This window comes from Passer montanus, unplaced genomic scaffold (assembly GCF_014805655.1).
Source record: "Passer montanus isolate IOZ18808 unplaced genomic scaffold, ASM1480565v1 scaffold65, whole genome shotgun sequence".
Lineage (NCBI taxonomy): Eukaryota > Metazoa > Chordata > Aves > Passeriformes > Passeridae > Passer > Passer montanus.
In genome coordinates, this window is record NW_024371593.1 from 1 (window position 1) to 16,325 (window position 16,325).

The window sequence follows — 16,325 nt, forward strand, 5'->3', positions numbered from 1 at the left end:
AAGCCAGGACAGTGACAAAATGAACTACTTCATTTCGGGATGTGGAAAATAACATTTTACCAGCATGCTTAGTTTTTTTTCCTACTAGTTTGGTGTATTTTTTGGTGTTATTTTTATGTCAGTAGAATTTAATGTATGTCCTTTGCAGATTGAAAAATCTGGAGTTTTAAAAACAGATTTCTTCCTCCTTCGTGTTAATTAAACCACTCACTCCTTATTTTATTTGAGCTTCCAGTAGTTTTAATTTCTATTATTTGTTTTTGTTTTCCAGGTCAGATGTACAGTTGCTTGTAAGTATCATTCTGTTGCTTGGTGGTTTTTGTTTTTTTTTTGGTTTGTTTGTTTAATATAACTCTCCTTATCTTAGTTGGTTTTAAGAAAGATGAAGCAGTATCAGCAAAGTATTTTAATAAAAAAAGCTTCCTAGAGAGAATTTTTAGAAACAGCAGTTAAAAATATATATTCAGTTATTTTAGTGACTGTAATACCTACAATGCATTTTGGGATATTTAAAAATATAAATCTGTATTTGAATCCCTTTGCCTTTTCAGTTTGTAGAGAGTTATGGTAAAATCTAGTGCAAGTATAATGTGCTTAGAAAGATGGGAAAATACACTTAAAGGCAATAAAAACCAAACAAACCCCATAAACAGAAGACACAAAAGTGATGCCTTTAAATAATTTCTGAAGTGAAAATCAGTTTAGAAATGCTGTACTGGCCAAGGTGACATGTTTTCATGTGGCAGAAATTTCTGCAAGTGTGTGCAAATAAGTTCTACCTTAATACTGAACATCAGATTTAAATGAGTTAGTCTCTAAATTTTAGGGTCTGAATCAATGCTTTCTATGCTTTGGTCTCTAAAATTGATGTAATATTTTTGGTTCTAGATATAGAGCCATCTCCCTTACTGGTGGGAGCATTGTGGAAATATGAGAGGGGAAGAGGGGAATATGCTTGGAGGGAGAGACAAAATTGCTATGCCAGGTTAAACAAAATTTCTGATAATACATTAAGAAAACACACACATGGAGTGTGCCTGCAAGTTGTTTTAACTGCTTTCAAACAAAACTGTACTGAAAAGAGAAGTCGTAATAGCTTTCATCCAAACCATGTGTAGAGTCAGTGGATGGCTGAAATAATGTGGCAGTCACTTGAATCTAGTTCAAATAATCTCACAAAAGTTAAGAGGTAAAACCAGAAAAAAGTGGTAAAACCAGGAAATGTGCACTGAGGTTTCTGTAGAACTGGAAAAACAGAAGTGGCTGAGGGTCTGTGCATGATATCTGTAACTGGCTGTACTTCTGCAAATGGGAAGTTCAGGGGTATTGTAAAGACAGAGTTTTGTGTTCTTTCAGGCACTGAGGATTGCAGCTCAAAAAATGCAACTGCAGAACCAGCAACCAGTAATAATGATGATTTATCAGTAAACTCTGCAAGTGGGAACAGAACCTCTGCAGGTGGAAGAGTGGTCGGGGCTGCATCACTAGCTGATGAGACAAGAGGTGATCTAAGCACTGTAACACGTTTGTGGTTTGCAATGTGACTGAGATGGGAGTCTTTGGGCTGTTTTGCACTTCTATATCATGACTGCACTAGTTCAGCATTGCAAGGGCATGAATCCAGCTGCTTTGCTGCAGAAGAGAATGAGGCCAAGAAATGCATCTGCACACCTGACTGGGAGTGCAGTTCCATGCTGTGATTGCAGCATGGCCTTGGAATAGTTTTATCCATGCTAGACTCAGAGTCCCTTCCCTGCTTGTTATGGCTTTTTAGGTTACAGGTTAGTTCAACTCACTGTGATACAGAGATTTAAAATGCATAAGTGATAGGGTACAGCAGCTCTCCTCTGCCTAGCAGAGAACATTCTGTGTCACAAATGTACAGGACAGGTGTGTGAATCTTGCAGCTAGAAAGGCTCCTCTATTTGGGATATCCACTTTAGGAAAAAAAATGACGGCATGTTGTGTGTCCCAGTCTTTGTCAGCACACTGCCTAAAGCTCACAGCTGAGGCAGCACAGAAATCACTGCTGCACCTAGACAGCTTTACTGCTTGAGGTGAAGGGAAGCTTGAGGAGTTGGAGTAGATAACAGACCTTGCAAGTGTGCCTTGCAGTAGAGAAAGGTGGCATGATTGTTTTCCCAGGCTGATTTTTGTTTAACAGAGAGTGGATATGGCAGGGAGGAGAGTGCTGTATGTGCTTGTTGGTCAGCAAATATTCTTGTAACTTATTTTTTTTTTCTCTTTTCATAGGATCCAGCGTGATTTATAACCTCACAGCAGAATCCATTGGTGTGACTAATGTCACCTTAAAATGGATGGTGAATGACAGTGGTTCTGAACACTACACGTACAGGATAGAGGTTGTAAATGGTGCAAGTGATACACCTGAGAAGATTGTAACATCCAGTGAAAACAGAGCAGAAATTACTGAGTTAAACCCTGGGACACCATACAACTTCACAGTATTTGCTGTAGCAGCTGATAATGAGATAGAAGGAGAGACCATACCCCTGTATACAAGTAAGTCACAGTTTTTTGCATCCCAGTTGCTGCTGGTCTGTGCTTTGCTGTGCAGGACAGGGCTCTGCCCACCTGCCTGAGGTTGTAGTTTAATAGGATCCTTACCTGGGCCAGATGCTAAAAATGAGTGGTTCATGTATATGAGAAACATAGCCTTGATTTATTTATTTGCTTATTAAACACCAAACTCCCTCTAATCTCCCAACATAAACCAAAAAATCCTCCACAACAACTAAACCAAAGACCAACCAATAAACCAAACTGAAATTGCCTGCATTGCCAACCATACCCATCCCTTTCCTGTCCATCTTTCTGGATTCCCTGGGAGTTCTGCTTCAATGATGACCAAAGCTTTTCCTTTGGAGTGTCAAAGAGAGGTAAATGCAACTCAGAATGGCTTGTCTTCAGTCCTCTCTTAGCTGCCCAGTGGTGCAACAGCCTCCAGGAATGCCTGGTGATGATGTTGGGGTGCTCCTGCACTCTGGCCCATGAGTGGTGTGAAGGAAATGAAGGCCTGGTGTGGCTGTGTTTCTTGTTTCCATGTCTGTGAGCAGCTGTTGTTGCAGGTTAACAAGTTGTTGCTTTGCCTTTCACAGGGCCCAGCCCAGTTCTTGATCTCAAGGCAGAATCCATTGGTGCAGCTTCTGTCACCTTAATATGGGTGGTGAATGACAGCGCTTCTGACACCTACGCATACAGGATAGAGTTTGTAAATGGTACAAACAGTACTGTGAACCTGACATCCAATGAAACCAGAGCAGAAATTACTGAGTTAATCCCTGGGACACCGTACAGCTTCACAGTATTTGCTGTAGCAGCTGATAATAAGACAGAAGGGGAAGGAATTTCCATATTCCTGTATACAAGTAAGTCACAAGTTTTTTTCATCCCTATTGCTGCTGGTCTGTGCCTTGCTGTGCAGGACACGACTCTGCCCACCTGCCTGAAGTTGTAATTTAATAGGAGCCTTACCTGGACCAGGTCATAATAGGAGCCTTTAATAGGAGCCTTACCTGCTAAAAATGCGTGGTTCATATAGCCTTGATTCACAGCATCTGCTGTAGCAGCTGATAATGGGACAGGAGGAGAAGGAAGGTCCACAGGCCGCTGTACAAGTAAGGAAATGGTGGAGAGCTCAAAGCTCTTCCTGACTGCTTGAGGGCTAAAATGTAATGTTGTTGTGTCTCTAGATCTGATGTCTTATTGCTGGAGCCTAGTCTAGAATGTCTAATAAGCAGTGGGGTCTTTAGGTGTGGAAGAAATACATCCTTGGTTTTAAAAAGAAAATCCAGGCAAACATAATCCACCCTGCTTTCTCTCCATCTTTGTCCTCATATCTCTTCATATGGGAGATAATTTCTTATCACAAATAGTGAGCCAGCTAGGTAGGAGGCCCTCCTAGAGTTGGTGTTTTTTTAATAGAGTCAGACTCATGGGACATAGTAGGTGTCTGACTTGGCTATGGCAATCATTAAGTGACTAAGTTTAAAATTTACAGTGTAATGAATGAAAAGAGACAGCAGAGTTGCTCTCCTGGAGTCCAGGAAAGTTTAAGCTGTTCAGACCACTACTTAGCAGCCTACCCTGGGAATTTGCTTTTCAGGGCTTAGGAATCCACGTGTGCTGTTCAGTGTTTAAAGCTGCCTTTTAGAAGCACAGGAACAGGCAGATTCACTATGTCAAAAGTCAAGCAATTGGGGCAGAAAACCAGCTTTGGTGAACAGGGAACTCCTTGTGGAGCTCCAAAGCATGAAGAAATTGCATGAGCTCTGAAAGTGAGGTCAGGCCTCTCAGGGGGATTACAGAGCTGTGGTTTGTCTATGCATGAGGAAGACACCAAGGGCCAGAGCCCAATTACGGTTGAAACTGGCCAGTGCGGTTTCAGATAACAAGAAAGGCTTTTTGAAGTACATTGATAGCAAGGGGAGGTCTAAAGAAAACATTGGATTGATCCTTGTTGAAGATGGTCACCTGCCTAATAGGGATGAAGAAAAAGCATTCAATGTGTCAGTTTTTGGTGACGCTGATAAACCTTGGTGTGCCTGATCCCCAGAGCTGGAGGCCCATGAGAGCTGGGACAGTGGCTTTCCCCTTGTGGCCACTGGAACTGTGAGGGACCACCTGTATCAGCTGAATGTTCACAAGTCCATGGGGCCTGTTGGGATTCATCCCTGAGTGCAGAAGGATCTCACTGGTGTTACACAGGACCCCTCTCCATCAGCTACCAAAGGCCTTGGGAGCCCGGGGAGGTCTCTGCCAGCCACTGTTATTCCTATTTACTAGAAGGGTGGGAGGAAAGACCCAGGAACCTGCAGGCCTGCTAGACCAACCTCAGTTCGTGGAAAAATTATGGAGGAGATTGTACTGAATACTGTTAAAAGGTATTTAAAAACAATGCAGTCATCAGGTGCCATCAACATGGGTCACAAAGGGAAAATCCCATTTAATTAATTCAATCTTTTTATGGTAAGGTCACCCACCTGGTGTGGAAGGGAAGGTGGTGAATGTAGTTTTTCTTCATTTTAGTGGGATTTTTAGTACTGTCCACAGCATCCTTCTGGACAAGTTGTCCAGCTGTGAGATGAGGGGGTTCGTGGTGTGCTGGGTGCAGAGCTGGCTGCAGGGCAGGGCTCCCAGGGTTCCAGTGAATGGGGCTGTGTCTGGATGGTGAGCAGCCACCAGTGCTGTCCTTAGGGCTCAATCCTAGGGCTGCTCAACATATTTATCAAAGGTATGGATGAAGGAGTTGAATGTGTACTGGGTGCAGTTCTGGGCCCCACAATGGAAGAAGGATGTGAAGGTTCCTGAATGCCTATAGAGGAGGGCAAGAAAGGTGGTGCAAGGGCTGGAGTGCCTGTCCTGTAAGAAGCAGCTAAGGGCTTTGAGCTTATCTAGTTGGGATAAAAGGAGGCTGAGGTGTGGCTTCATTGTTCTCCTCAGCTTCCTGACAAGGGAAGATGCAGAGGGAGAGGCTGATCTCTATTCTCTGGTGTCCAGGGATATGATGAGTGGGAGTAGTTCAAAGCTGCCTCAGGGGAGGTTTAGGCTTGACATTAGGAAGCATTTCTTCAGTAACAGAGGATTCAAACACTGCAATAAGCTTCCTAAAGGGATGGTCAGTGCCAAGCCCTTCTGTGTTTGAGACACTTGGACAATATGCTCAGTAATAACCTTTAACTTTTGGTGAGGCATAAGGTGGGTCAGGTACTTGGATGAGGGTAGTTGTAGGTCTCTTCTAAGTAAATATTCCATTCCACTCTATGGCTTTCCTGCCCACCTCTGGATTCCCAAGGGAAGCCTTAGGAGTTCAATCACTGTAATGGCCTGTGCTTATGTTTTGGGGTGTCAAAGGGAGATGATTGCCCCTAAGAATGATTTTTCTTCGGTTCTCTTTTAGCTGCCCAGTGAAGCCCTGGTGTGGCTGTGTTTTTGTGCCCATGTCTATGAGCACCTTTTCTTGCAGGCTGACAGGTTGTTCTCTTGCCTTTCGCAGGGCCCAGCCCAGTTCTTGATCTTGAGGCAGAATCCATTGATGTGACTAATGTCACCTTAATATGGGTGGTGAATGACAGCGCTTCTGACACCTACGCATACAGGATAGAGTTTGTAAATGGTACAAACAGTACTGTGAACCTGACATCCAATGAAAACAGAGCAGAAATTACTGAGTTAATCCCTGGGACGCCATACAACTTCACAGTATTTGCTGTAGCAGCTGATAATAAGACAGAAGGACAAGGAATTCCCATATTCCTGTATACAAGTAAGTCACAAGTTTTTTTCATCCCTGTTGCTGCTGGTGTGTGCCTTGCTGTGCAGGACAGGGCTCTGCCCACCTGCCTGAGATTGTAATTTAATAGAATTCTTACCTGGGCCAGATGCTAAAAATGAGTGGTTCATGTATATGAGAAACATAGCCTTGATTTATTTATTTGCTTATTAAACACCAAACTCCCTCTAATCTCCCAACATAAACCAAAAAATCCTCCACAACAACTAAACCAAAGACCAACCAATAAACCAAACTGAAATTGCCTGCATTGCCAACCATACCCATCCCTTTCCTGTCCATCTTTCTGGATTCCCTGGGAGTTCTGCTTCAATGATGACCAAAGCTTCTCCTTTGGAGTGTCAAAGGGAGGTAAATGCAACTCAGAATGGCTTGTCTTCAGTCCTCTCTTAGCTGCCCAGTGGTGCAACAGCCTCCAGGAATGCCTGGTGATGATGTTGGGGTGCTCCTGCACTCTGGCCCATGAGTGGTGTGAAGGAAATGAAGGCCTGGTGTGGCTGTGTTTCTTGTTTCCATGTCTGTGAGCAGCTGTTGTTGCAGGTTAACAAGTTGTTGCTTTGCCTTTCACAGGGCCCAGCCCAGTTCTTGATCTCAAGGCAGAATCCATTGGTGCAGCTTCTGTCACCTTAATATGGGTGGTGAATGACAGCGCTTCTGACACCTACACGTACAGGACAGAGGTTGTAAATGGTATAAATGCTACTGTGAAGAACCTGACATCCAATGAAACCAGAGCAGAAATTACTGAGTTAATCCCTGGGACACCGTACAGCTTCACAGTATTTGCTGTAGCAGCTGATAATGTGACAGAAGGAGAAGGAGTGTCCATACCCCTGTATACAAGTAAGGAAATGGTGCCTCCAGTTTCAAGTAACTATGCTGTTTGTACCAAATTGCTCTGCTTTCTTACTTTGGGTTTCCAGATTTGTCCTGGGTTTTTTTATGACCTTGCTTTTTTGCTCCAGATATTTACATGCATGAATGCAGCAGTCTTTGAAAAAGGACTGAAATTGTCTGTGCTTGCATGTGCCTCCTGTAAATCAGTTATTTCATCAGCATGTCTACTCCAGACTATGTTGAGATCCAGCTGCTACACAGCATGACTTCCCCATGACACTTGAGGGCTGAGTAGACCCCTCACACACCTCTGGGAGTGGGTTGCCACAGCTTGTACCAAAAGAAGTGGTGTGCAGGGTTGTGGTGCCATCATCACCAGGGCTTTTATTTCTTAAAAATATTTTTGATCTCTTTGCAGTGTCTGAGGCCTGAGGTTCCTGTGGGCTTTGACTGACTCGCTTCCTAGGGTTGCATTATCAAGTGTGGTGCCAGTCCTGTTGGCTTTTTGCCAGGGCACCTTTTTCCCAGAATAGATACATGGGTTAGGAGTAGACACTACTTCTGTGTGTAGCTCAGAAATGCAAAGAGAACAGGCACTGTCCCTACCAAGCAGTTTGGAGGAATGTGTCCTGGAGCTGCTACTGAGTCGATAAAATTGTCTAAGCTGCCTGAAGTGAGTTTTATCTGTGTGGAGCTGGTGCTGAGTCAGGCTTGCAGACAGAGCCCCCTAAGGTATACCAGCTGTTGGACCTGTTCAAGCAGCCCATTTCTTTTTCCTGGTATTAGGAGATTTTAGGCTGAAGGTTTCAAATTCAGACTAATGAGCACAATTTTGAGTTAACCGACCAAGATCAGCTTGGACTGTTTCCTACCCTGATTTCCATTTGTTTCTCTGTCTGGAAAACCACTGTGGAAACAAGTAATTGTTGCATAAGAACTGAAATTGAGTATTCCCCAAAGCTCCTATGACCTTTCCAGAGATGCCTCAGTGTGAATGCCAGAAACAGGGAAGTGACACTTTGTCCAAGTGATGCTCATTCTGTGTGGAATAGGGAAATATGGTTGTGGCTCTTCTTTTTTTTCTTTTTTTTTGACAGGTTGTTGCTTTGCCTTTTACAGGGCCCAGCCCAGTTCTTGATCTCAAGGCAGAATCCATCGGTGCAGCTTTTGTCACCTTAATATGGGTGGTGAATGACAGCGCTTCTGATACCTACACGTACAGGATAGAGGTTGTAAAGTTAGATTAGACCTTTAGGCTGAAGGTCTCAAATTCAGACTAATGGGCACAATTTTGAGTTAACCGACCAAGATCAGCTTGGACTGTTTCCTACCCTGATTTCCATTTGTTTCTCTGTCTGGAAAACCACTGTGGAAACAAGTAATTGTTGCATAAGAACTGAAATTGAGTATTCCCCAAAGCTCCTATGACCTTTCCAGAGATGCCTCAGTGTGAATGCCAGAAACAGGGAAGTGACACTTTGTCCAAGTGATGCTCATTCTGTGTGGAATAGGGAAATATGGTTGTGGCTCTTCTTCTTTTTCTTTTTTTTTTGACAGGTTGTTGCTTTGCCTTTTACAGGGCCCAGCCCAGTTCTTGATCTCAAGGCAGAATCCATTGGTGCAGCTTCTGTCACCTTAATATGGGTGGTGAATGACAGCGCTTCTGCCACCTACATGTACAGGATAGAGGTTGTAAATGGTATAAATGGTACTGTGAAGAACCTGACATCCAATGAAACCAGAGCAGAAATTACTGAGTTAATCCCTGGGACACCATACAGCTTCACAGTATTTGCTGTAGCAGCTGATAATAAGACAGAAGGAGAAGGAGAGACCATACCCCTGTGTACAAGTAAGTCACAGTTTCCTGTTGCTGCTGGTCTGTGCTTTGCTGTGCAGCATGAGGCTCTGCCCACCCACCCAAGGGTTGTGATTTAAGACCGTTGCAGGCAGGGGTGATGATTCCATCCTGGAGCTGGAGATGGCCAATCTCCAAGTATTGGATGTTAGTGTAAATGCAGAATTGCCCAGGTAGAATGCTGTTAGTAAAGCTTGATGTCAGCCAAGAAAAGAGATCTTCCCTGAACACTGGTCTTTTGTAAATTTGGCAAAGGGGTATTTGCATTTGTTTCCTAGTGTATGGGGGCCTGAGAGTCTCATTTTAAGGGGCTCCCACAAAGAGCATTTTATATCGGCTGGATCTGTGTGATTTTGGGGCATATAGCTGCCATCGTGGTGCAGCCAGGAGATTGATTCAGGCAGTGCTAGATCAGGACAACTCCTTTGGCCATCCAGTACCTTGCCATGTTGAGTATTAAAAGTCTTGATATGTAGTGTTGGAGGGACCATTTTGGAGCTGGCTTCCAAGGCAGTAGCCCACCCTGATCTTTCCACACATTGCCTTTGAAGGAAAATGGATGAATGTTCTTGTCGTTTGTTTCTTCCTGAAATGTGCCTGCTGACCAGTCAATGCCCAAAAATGTCCCCTGTGCTGTCTGTCTGTAATGGCTAATTGCCCTCTTTAAAGATGCAGAAAGAATAGGTGGCTGGAGACAGTGTCTCCACAAGGTCTGGAGATAGTTTCTCTTCTGTGGGAGTGAAGTGCAGGGCATGAGGATTGGAGCAGAGTTTCTGGTTTATCACAAGTCTTCCTCTAGTGATATTTCATCTTCCTTGTATTTTGCTGAACAGAGTAGTGCTACTGGCATCTTTCCCCTCCGCTGTTCTCTCCTTGTTGCCTACCTTTTTGCCAGGTGAAACCCTGCAAGTGGTGGCACTGGGAAGGCCTGTGCCCCTCTTGTCTTTGCCTGTGAAAGGAAAATGAGTCATGCTTGAGATGGCTCATCTCAATTTCCTGCTACCCTATTAATGCCAAAGCTTCCAGGAATGCCTGGTGATGTTGTTGGGGTGCTCCTGCTGGCCCATGAGTGGTGTGAGGGAAATGAAGGCCTGGTGTGGCTGTGTTTCTTGTTTCCATGTCTGTGAGCAGCTGTTGTTGCAGGTTAACAAGTTGTTGCTTTGCCTTTCACAGGGCCCAGCCCAGTTCTTGCTGTTGAGGCAGAATCCATTGGTACAACTTCTGTCACCTTAATATGGGTGGTGAATGATAGCGCTTCTGACACCTACACATACAGGATAGAGGTTGTAAATGGTACAAACAGTACTGTGAAGAACCTAACATCCCGTGAAACCAGAGCAGAAATTACTGAGTTAATCCCTGGGACACCATACAGCTTCACAGTATTTGCTGTAGCAGCTGATAACACAGAAGGAGAAGGAGTGTCCATATTCCTGTATACAAGTAAGTCACTGTTTCCTGCATGGCTGTGGTGGTCTGTGCTTTGCTGTGCACCACAGGGCTCTACCCACCTGCACATGGCCTGAAATTTAATAGTGTTGCTGGCAGAGTTGCTGTGCTTTGCCTGCCTGCAGTCAAAGATATTTGTGTGAAAGAGACATAGCCTTCTTTGAAAAACCAGAGTAAAACAAACACTTCTAAAACAATGATTGTTGAAGTTGGTTACCAAGGCCTGTGTCACAGTGGACTCTTCTCAAGAACTTTCTCAGTGGCCTGGGATTTTTGTGGGTGCATCCGTTACCTTCACTTCTTGGAGGATCGGGGCCTTGGAACATTCTTTTAAGGACTCCCATATAGGAATGCTGTAATCTGGGGCCTTGTGGCTGATGCAGAATGAACTGTAGATAACACTGGCTCAGGAGTGCATTCATGGCATGACTTATGCAAGCTGCTCCTTTGCCACCTTTCATCACCTCTGTTCCTCTTTCAGTGATATTTGAAGTTCCTTACCTTTTGCTGTACACATATGGACCACTATCTCCTTTTCCAGTCCCCCTCATTGTATCTCTCCTGACCAGCATCTCTGAATTTCTGAGCAAAATCCTGGGAGCTGTGGCATTTTAATGATGTCTTCTGCTTTAGAGTGTCAAAGGGAGATGAATGCCACTCAAGGTTATATTCCATCAGTTCTGTCTTAGCTCCCCAGTGGTGCAACAGCCTCCAGGAATGTCTGGTGTTGTTGTTGGGGTGCTCCTGCACTCTGGCCCATGAGTGGTGTGAAGGAAATGAAGGCCTGGTGTGGCTGTTTCTTATTTCCATGCCTGTGAGCAGCTGTTGTTGCAGGTTAACAAGTTGTTGCTTTGCCTTTCACAGGGCCCAGCCCAGTTCTTGCTGTTGAGGTAGAATCCATCGGTGCGACTAATGTCACCTTAAAGTGGGTGGTGAATGACAGCGCTTCTGACACCTACACGTACAGGATAGAGGTTGTAAGTGGTACATTTGTGAAGAACCTGACATCCAGTGAAACCAGAGCAGAAATTACTGAGTTAAACCCTGGGACTCCATAGAGCTTCACAGTATTTGCTGTAGCAGCTGATAATATGACAGAAGGAGAAGGAGTGTCCATATTCCTGTATACATGTAAGTCATGGTTTGTCACATCCATTTTCCTAGTGGCCTGTGCTTTGCTGTGGAGCACAGGGCTCTGCCTACCTGCCCTGGGTTTGAAATACAATATTATGTTAGGCAGAAGTGCTGCACACAGCCTACCTGGACTCAGCAGTGGTAATGTGTGGAAGGGGGGGTCTGTGCAGGAGTTTTGTTGTCCTCTGTTTCCTCTGGGTGAAGCCCTCAGGCTGTCATTTGGAAGGCCTCCCACAGAGTGTGCATCATGCCTGGGAAATTTCCCCCTTTGGAGGGCCTGTGGATGCAGCCAGTCTTGGGCAGCATGGGATGGTGTGGCTGTCAGCCCTGCTGCTTTTAGGAGAAGGTTGAGCTACTTCTGTGTTCCTCATGTTAGGCATTGTGACTTTTCCTCCTTTTTGTGATCATGTGCTGCCTTGTCCTTTCCTTTGTTTTATCCCATTTTGACTGACGTGAAATTAATCTGGCTCAGAGCTCCTGAGTGGGTTTTCCAAAGGGGATCTGGGATGAACTTGCAGAGTTGCTGATACTGTCAAAAAGTGCTGCTTGGCTGAGTTTCTGGAGTCTTCTTGTGACTTTCACAGAGCCTAGCATTTTTTTCCTTAGCAGAGTAGAGTATGCTGGCCTTTGAAATTTCCCATGGAGCACTGATGATACTTCATCTAACTGTTCCTACAGGATAGAGATCAAAAGTCATGACTCCTCTAGAAACCAGGCATCCATTGTCACCAAGTGTCAGAGGTGTTCCAGGGCTTGTGTGTAATCTCCTATAATTTCACCGTATTTGTAGGAGTAGCCAACAGTGTTAATGAAGAAAAATAAATATTTATAAATTGCAGTAGAAGTAAGTCCCAGTCACTCACATCTCTTCTCACTAGATCTGTTTCTTCTGGTACACAATTGTGCTTCTCCTTAATTTCTTAAAATAACACCCCTTCTAACAACAAAGTCATTTAATAGATGAGTCTGTAACCCCTGTATTGGTTTTTGAAAGTACCAAATACTTCCTTACCAAGAGAGAAAATAAATTTGGTGTGTATTGTAATTGTTGGTTTATAAGTGTTTTGGTCCTGAAGGCCAAGTTTTACGAGATGTTTAGTTTAGGGGAACCTTTCTTCTCAGTCTTCCTGCTACATTACTTTTTAAGTGTCTTTCTGTATCTGGTCATAAGGTTGCAGTTTTTATACTATGTCCTAGAAGACTCTCACTCAAACTGACTTGATATAGTTCCTGCTTTTAAGGATGGCTACTGCTGTGCTCTTAATGGACAGAGATTAAACTGATTTTCTTATTTGTTGGCCACTAAGAGTTTTACATAATTATAGAGGGATTTAGTGGCAGTCTACATACTACTCTAAAAATGTTCTTAGAGTAATACATTAAAGGGTTGAACAGTATTTTGAAAATGTTGCTGATCTTGATAGGTACTCAGCCTAAATTTTCTCAGTAACCCTGTCTGTAGAGGAGGTAAAGAACACAGAATAAGTCTGTGTATTGTGTTGAATAGTTGTTTTCCTCATAGGGTAACAAGTCCTTGTGTAGGTAGTAAGTGCCACGAAGGCTTCTTTTTAAAGGGGGAAGGGAATACTGAACTTTTACAAGCATTTATACACATAACATACAAATACACAGCTTTTTCTAAGGGCAAGGTTTGATCTTACTCCTCCTTTTTTGTTATTCTTTTTTTCTTTTGGCAGTAACTGTCTCAGTGGATTCACTTCAGTGTGAGCCAGTGGCCAAGCAGCCTTTCCTAATGCTGAAGTGGAAATGTCCTTTTGGTAACAACTCTGGCTTCAGAATCAAAATATATAATATAAGTACTTCTGAGGTAGTAAAAGAAGACTCAGCTCCACCCTGCACAGTCGAAGGCTTTGAGCAAACCTTAAAAATACTACATTTAAATTTTTTCAGCACTTACAATGTTACTATCATAACACTTTCAAATGGCTCTGAAAGCTCTCCAGTGGACAAGTTGTGTCACACCGGCATTACTGGTAAGCATTAAGATCTGAGAATGAAAGATTCTTGTAGGACAAAAATATGAACTTCATAATTGCAGAATACCAGACTTGGTATGCACTACAGTATCAGCCTGCAGGGTATTAATACAACACTATATTAATTCATAGTCTAATGTGATGCACAATAAATATGCATTATGTGAACAGTGTTGCTATCACAGCCTTTTCTTGTTTGGAAAACTTTTATCAGTGCCTAATGTACTAAAAAATGTTTTGTTGGCAGACCCACCTCCTCCAACTGAAGTTCCTTCAGTCAAGGTCGTCAGTCACAGCTCGTTGTCTGTTGAATTCTCTGATTTTGATTCACTGAATGGTCCATTGGAAGCCTATGCAATAATGATTACAACAGAAGATCAAAGTAAGATGTTTATGATATTATCATGTAGCTGAAACAGTTTACCAGGCAGCATTATGTTTTACGCTCTAAATAGGTGTTAAGCAGATAAAGAAAAGGGAGACTGAGAATTTTCAATCACTTTTCAGAAATCATGAGGCAGATACCTTGCTTGAAGTCAGGTCACTCGTTGTTTTCAGAAGGTGCCTGTTTTCGCTCAGTCTTTTCCTGCCTGACTTATCTTTGTACCTAAATCTCTTATGTGTTGCCTTTGTGCTGTTGCCACCTTGATTTGCCAGTGATTCCTTTCCCCAAGATTGTATAGTGTCCTTTCTTTCCCCACAGAATAATTTTCAGACCAGCTAATGGAAACAGCTTTGGAGTATGAAATATTTTTCCCCCTTTCCTCTTCAGCTGAAAGATTCCTGCAGTAAGGTCGTAAAAGGAAAAGAGCTTTTTTCCTGATTTTACCCAAAACACTTTAACTTAGAGAGGTGGGATGTGGGTGGAAGGCTTAAATATCATTGACAGCAGTAATGGAAGTTAAATTCCATGGAAAACTAGAGAACTGAGAAATGTCTCTGATAGGTGAATGTCTAGTGATAAAACACTAAATTAAGGAACTTAGTTTTGTAGCATAGGTTCCACTTGAAAAACTGTTCATTTTTGCCAGTGCACTGGAGGAATAAGGCACCTGATGGAGACAGTTTCTGCTAAGTGGGAGTTGACATTCATGCTTATCCTTTGTTACAACACTGGAAATTAATTTTGCAGGATTTTGATTCTAGATCTTCCTTCAGTGGTTTTCCATGCAATATACATCCAAGAAATGCATCTTTGTGTGATTATATATGTATATATATAAATAATGTTACATATATCAGTGCAGAAAATTCCTGTTTTTCACATGCCTACTCAGCTGCCCCAGAACTGCTGATTTCAATGCCAGTCTCTTGCCTGCAGCTCTGCTTGTAACTTCAGCCAGTCCTGGTTAGTCACAAGATCTGGTGTATTCTTCTGTGTGGTTTAGATTGGAAGGTATTCAGGGAGGAATTTGTAGGATGTGACTGAGAGAAATAAGGGAGGAAGGTTGCCCACATCTGTAATTTACAGTGAGTGCTTCGATGGGAGCAGAAGACAAGCATCTCTTCAGCTTTATTGTTGAAATAGCACAAATATTCTTGAGATGTGTTTCTCTGTTCTAAACCAGTCATGGTTACCTTTAGGATAGACAGAGAGGACTTTATTCTGTTGTGTAAGAAATACACAATGCTTTATTTTGTTGTCTAAGGCTGTTTGAAATGTAGGGTGTTATTCAAGGCATCTACGAGGAGCTGCAGGTATAACCAGGGATGTACATCCTGTTGGACTTGAAACTAGGGACAAGACAGGACATAATACATCTCAGGTAGTATTAAACACCCATTTCTGGGCTGCTAAGTTATTTTCAACCTCATCTGCTTTTAATGAGACCAAGTTAGTGCTCTGGAAGAGCTGTCTTCCACCCTGTTGCTGCAGAGTCGCAGCTGGGGAGAGCTTTTCTGCTGGTGGTAGATCACCCCTTGTCTGCCCAGCTCTAGAAAACTTACCAAAGCTTTTCCACCTTTCAGAGCCTCCTGCAAGGCTTCTCCTTTTTAAAGGTATTCAGTATGATACCCACCTTTTAGCTTTGTAAAGGTAGTCAGTAGAGAGCAAACTTCTGTCAAATGAGTGAGATTGTTTGTCCTGCCTCAGCACTGGGAATAATGTGTCAGTTGGCTTGCTCTTGAGTTGTTGGGACAACTGGTAAGTTGAGTTTATTATTACCTCTTAGGTTACATGTGCCTCAACTGTGTAATTGCCTCAAGGTTCTAGAGTTTGTCTACTGTAAGAACAGACACTGTAAAGTGGTGCTGTTCTGCAAATGGTGTCCTGCTGGTCACTGTGGTAGCCTGTTCTTATTCTTCTGAAGGGGAAATTGTTCTGATCATTGTTTTGTCTGTGTGTGACAGTGCTTGTCTGTGTCAAGGAAAGCAGAAATTACTTCTTTCATCTCTTACCATTCAGGTGTGAGATGTCTTGTAGGATAGAACAAGGAACAAGGTCAGGACAAGTTTAGTGTCACCCTGAATGAGCCTGATGCTGTTTGGGTAGCACAAATACTGATGGATTTTTTTCTACACCATTTGCATTTTACTCTCTACATACAGGAGCAGATAGAACACATATGGATAAAGCTGACTTGGCTGGTGAAGTCTGTCCATGAGGGTGCCTGGTTCCAGCACTCATGTACCTTTATTCAGAAGCTCCTATACACGCTAGAAGTAAAACCAATAGCAAATGAAAGTAAATAACACTGGGGAGAGGTGCTGCAGTAGATTGCACTGCAGTAGAAGAGGT

General features: G+C 43.2%; 1 protein-coding gene across 1 annotated transcript in view; it reads left to right on the forward strand.

The window, feature by feature from the left end:
• Nucleotides 1-265: 265 nt before the first annotated feature.
• PTPRJ (protein tyrosine phosphatase receptor type J) overlaps nucleotides 266-16,325 on the forward strand; it is a gene marked incomplete at its 5' end in the record, with an annotated part of 28,138 nt that continues 12,078 nt past the window's right edge. The window contains 11 exon segments of the mRNA XM_039728248.1: nucleotides 266-290; nucleotides 1,357-1,503; nucleotides 2,254-2,523; nucleotides 3,120-3,389; nucleotides 6,017-6,286; nucleotides 6,884-7,156; nucleotides 8,730-9,002; nucleotides 10,182-10,451; nucleotides 11,322-11,588; nucleotides 13,289-13,585; nucleotides 13,836-13,970. Coding sequence (XP_039584182.1) covers nucleotides 266-290; nucleotides 1,357-1,503; nucleotides 2,254-2,523; nucleotides 3,120-3,389; nucleotides 6,017-6,286; nucleotides 6,884-7,156; nucleotides 8,730-9,002; nucleotides 10,182-10,451; nucleotides 11,322-11,588; nucleotides 13,289-13,585; nucleotides 13,836-13,970 — 2,497 coding nt within the window.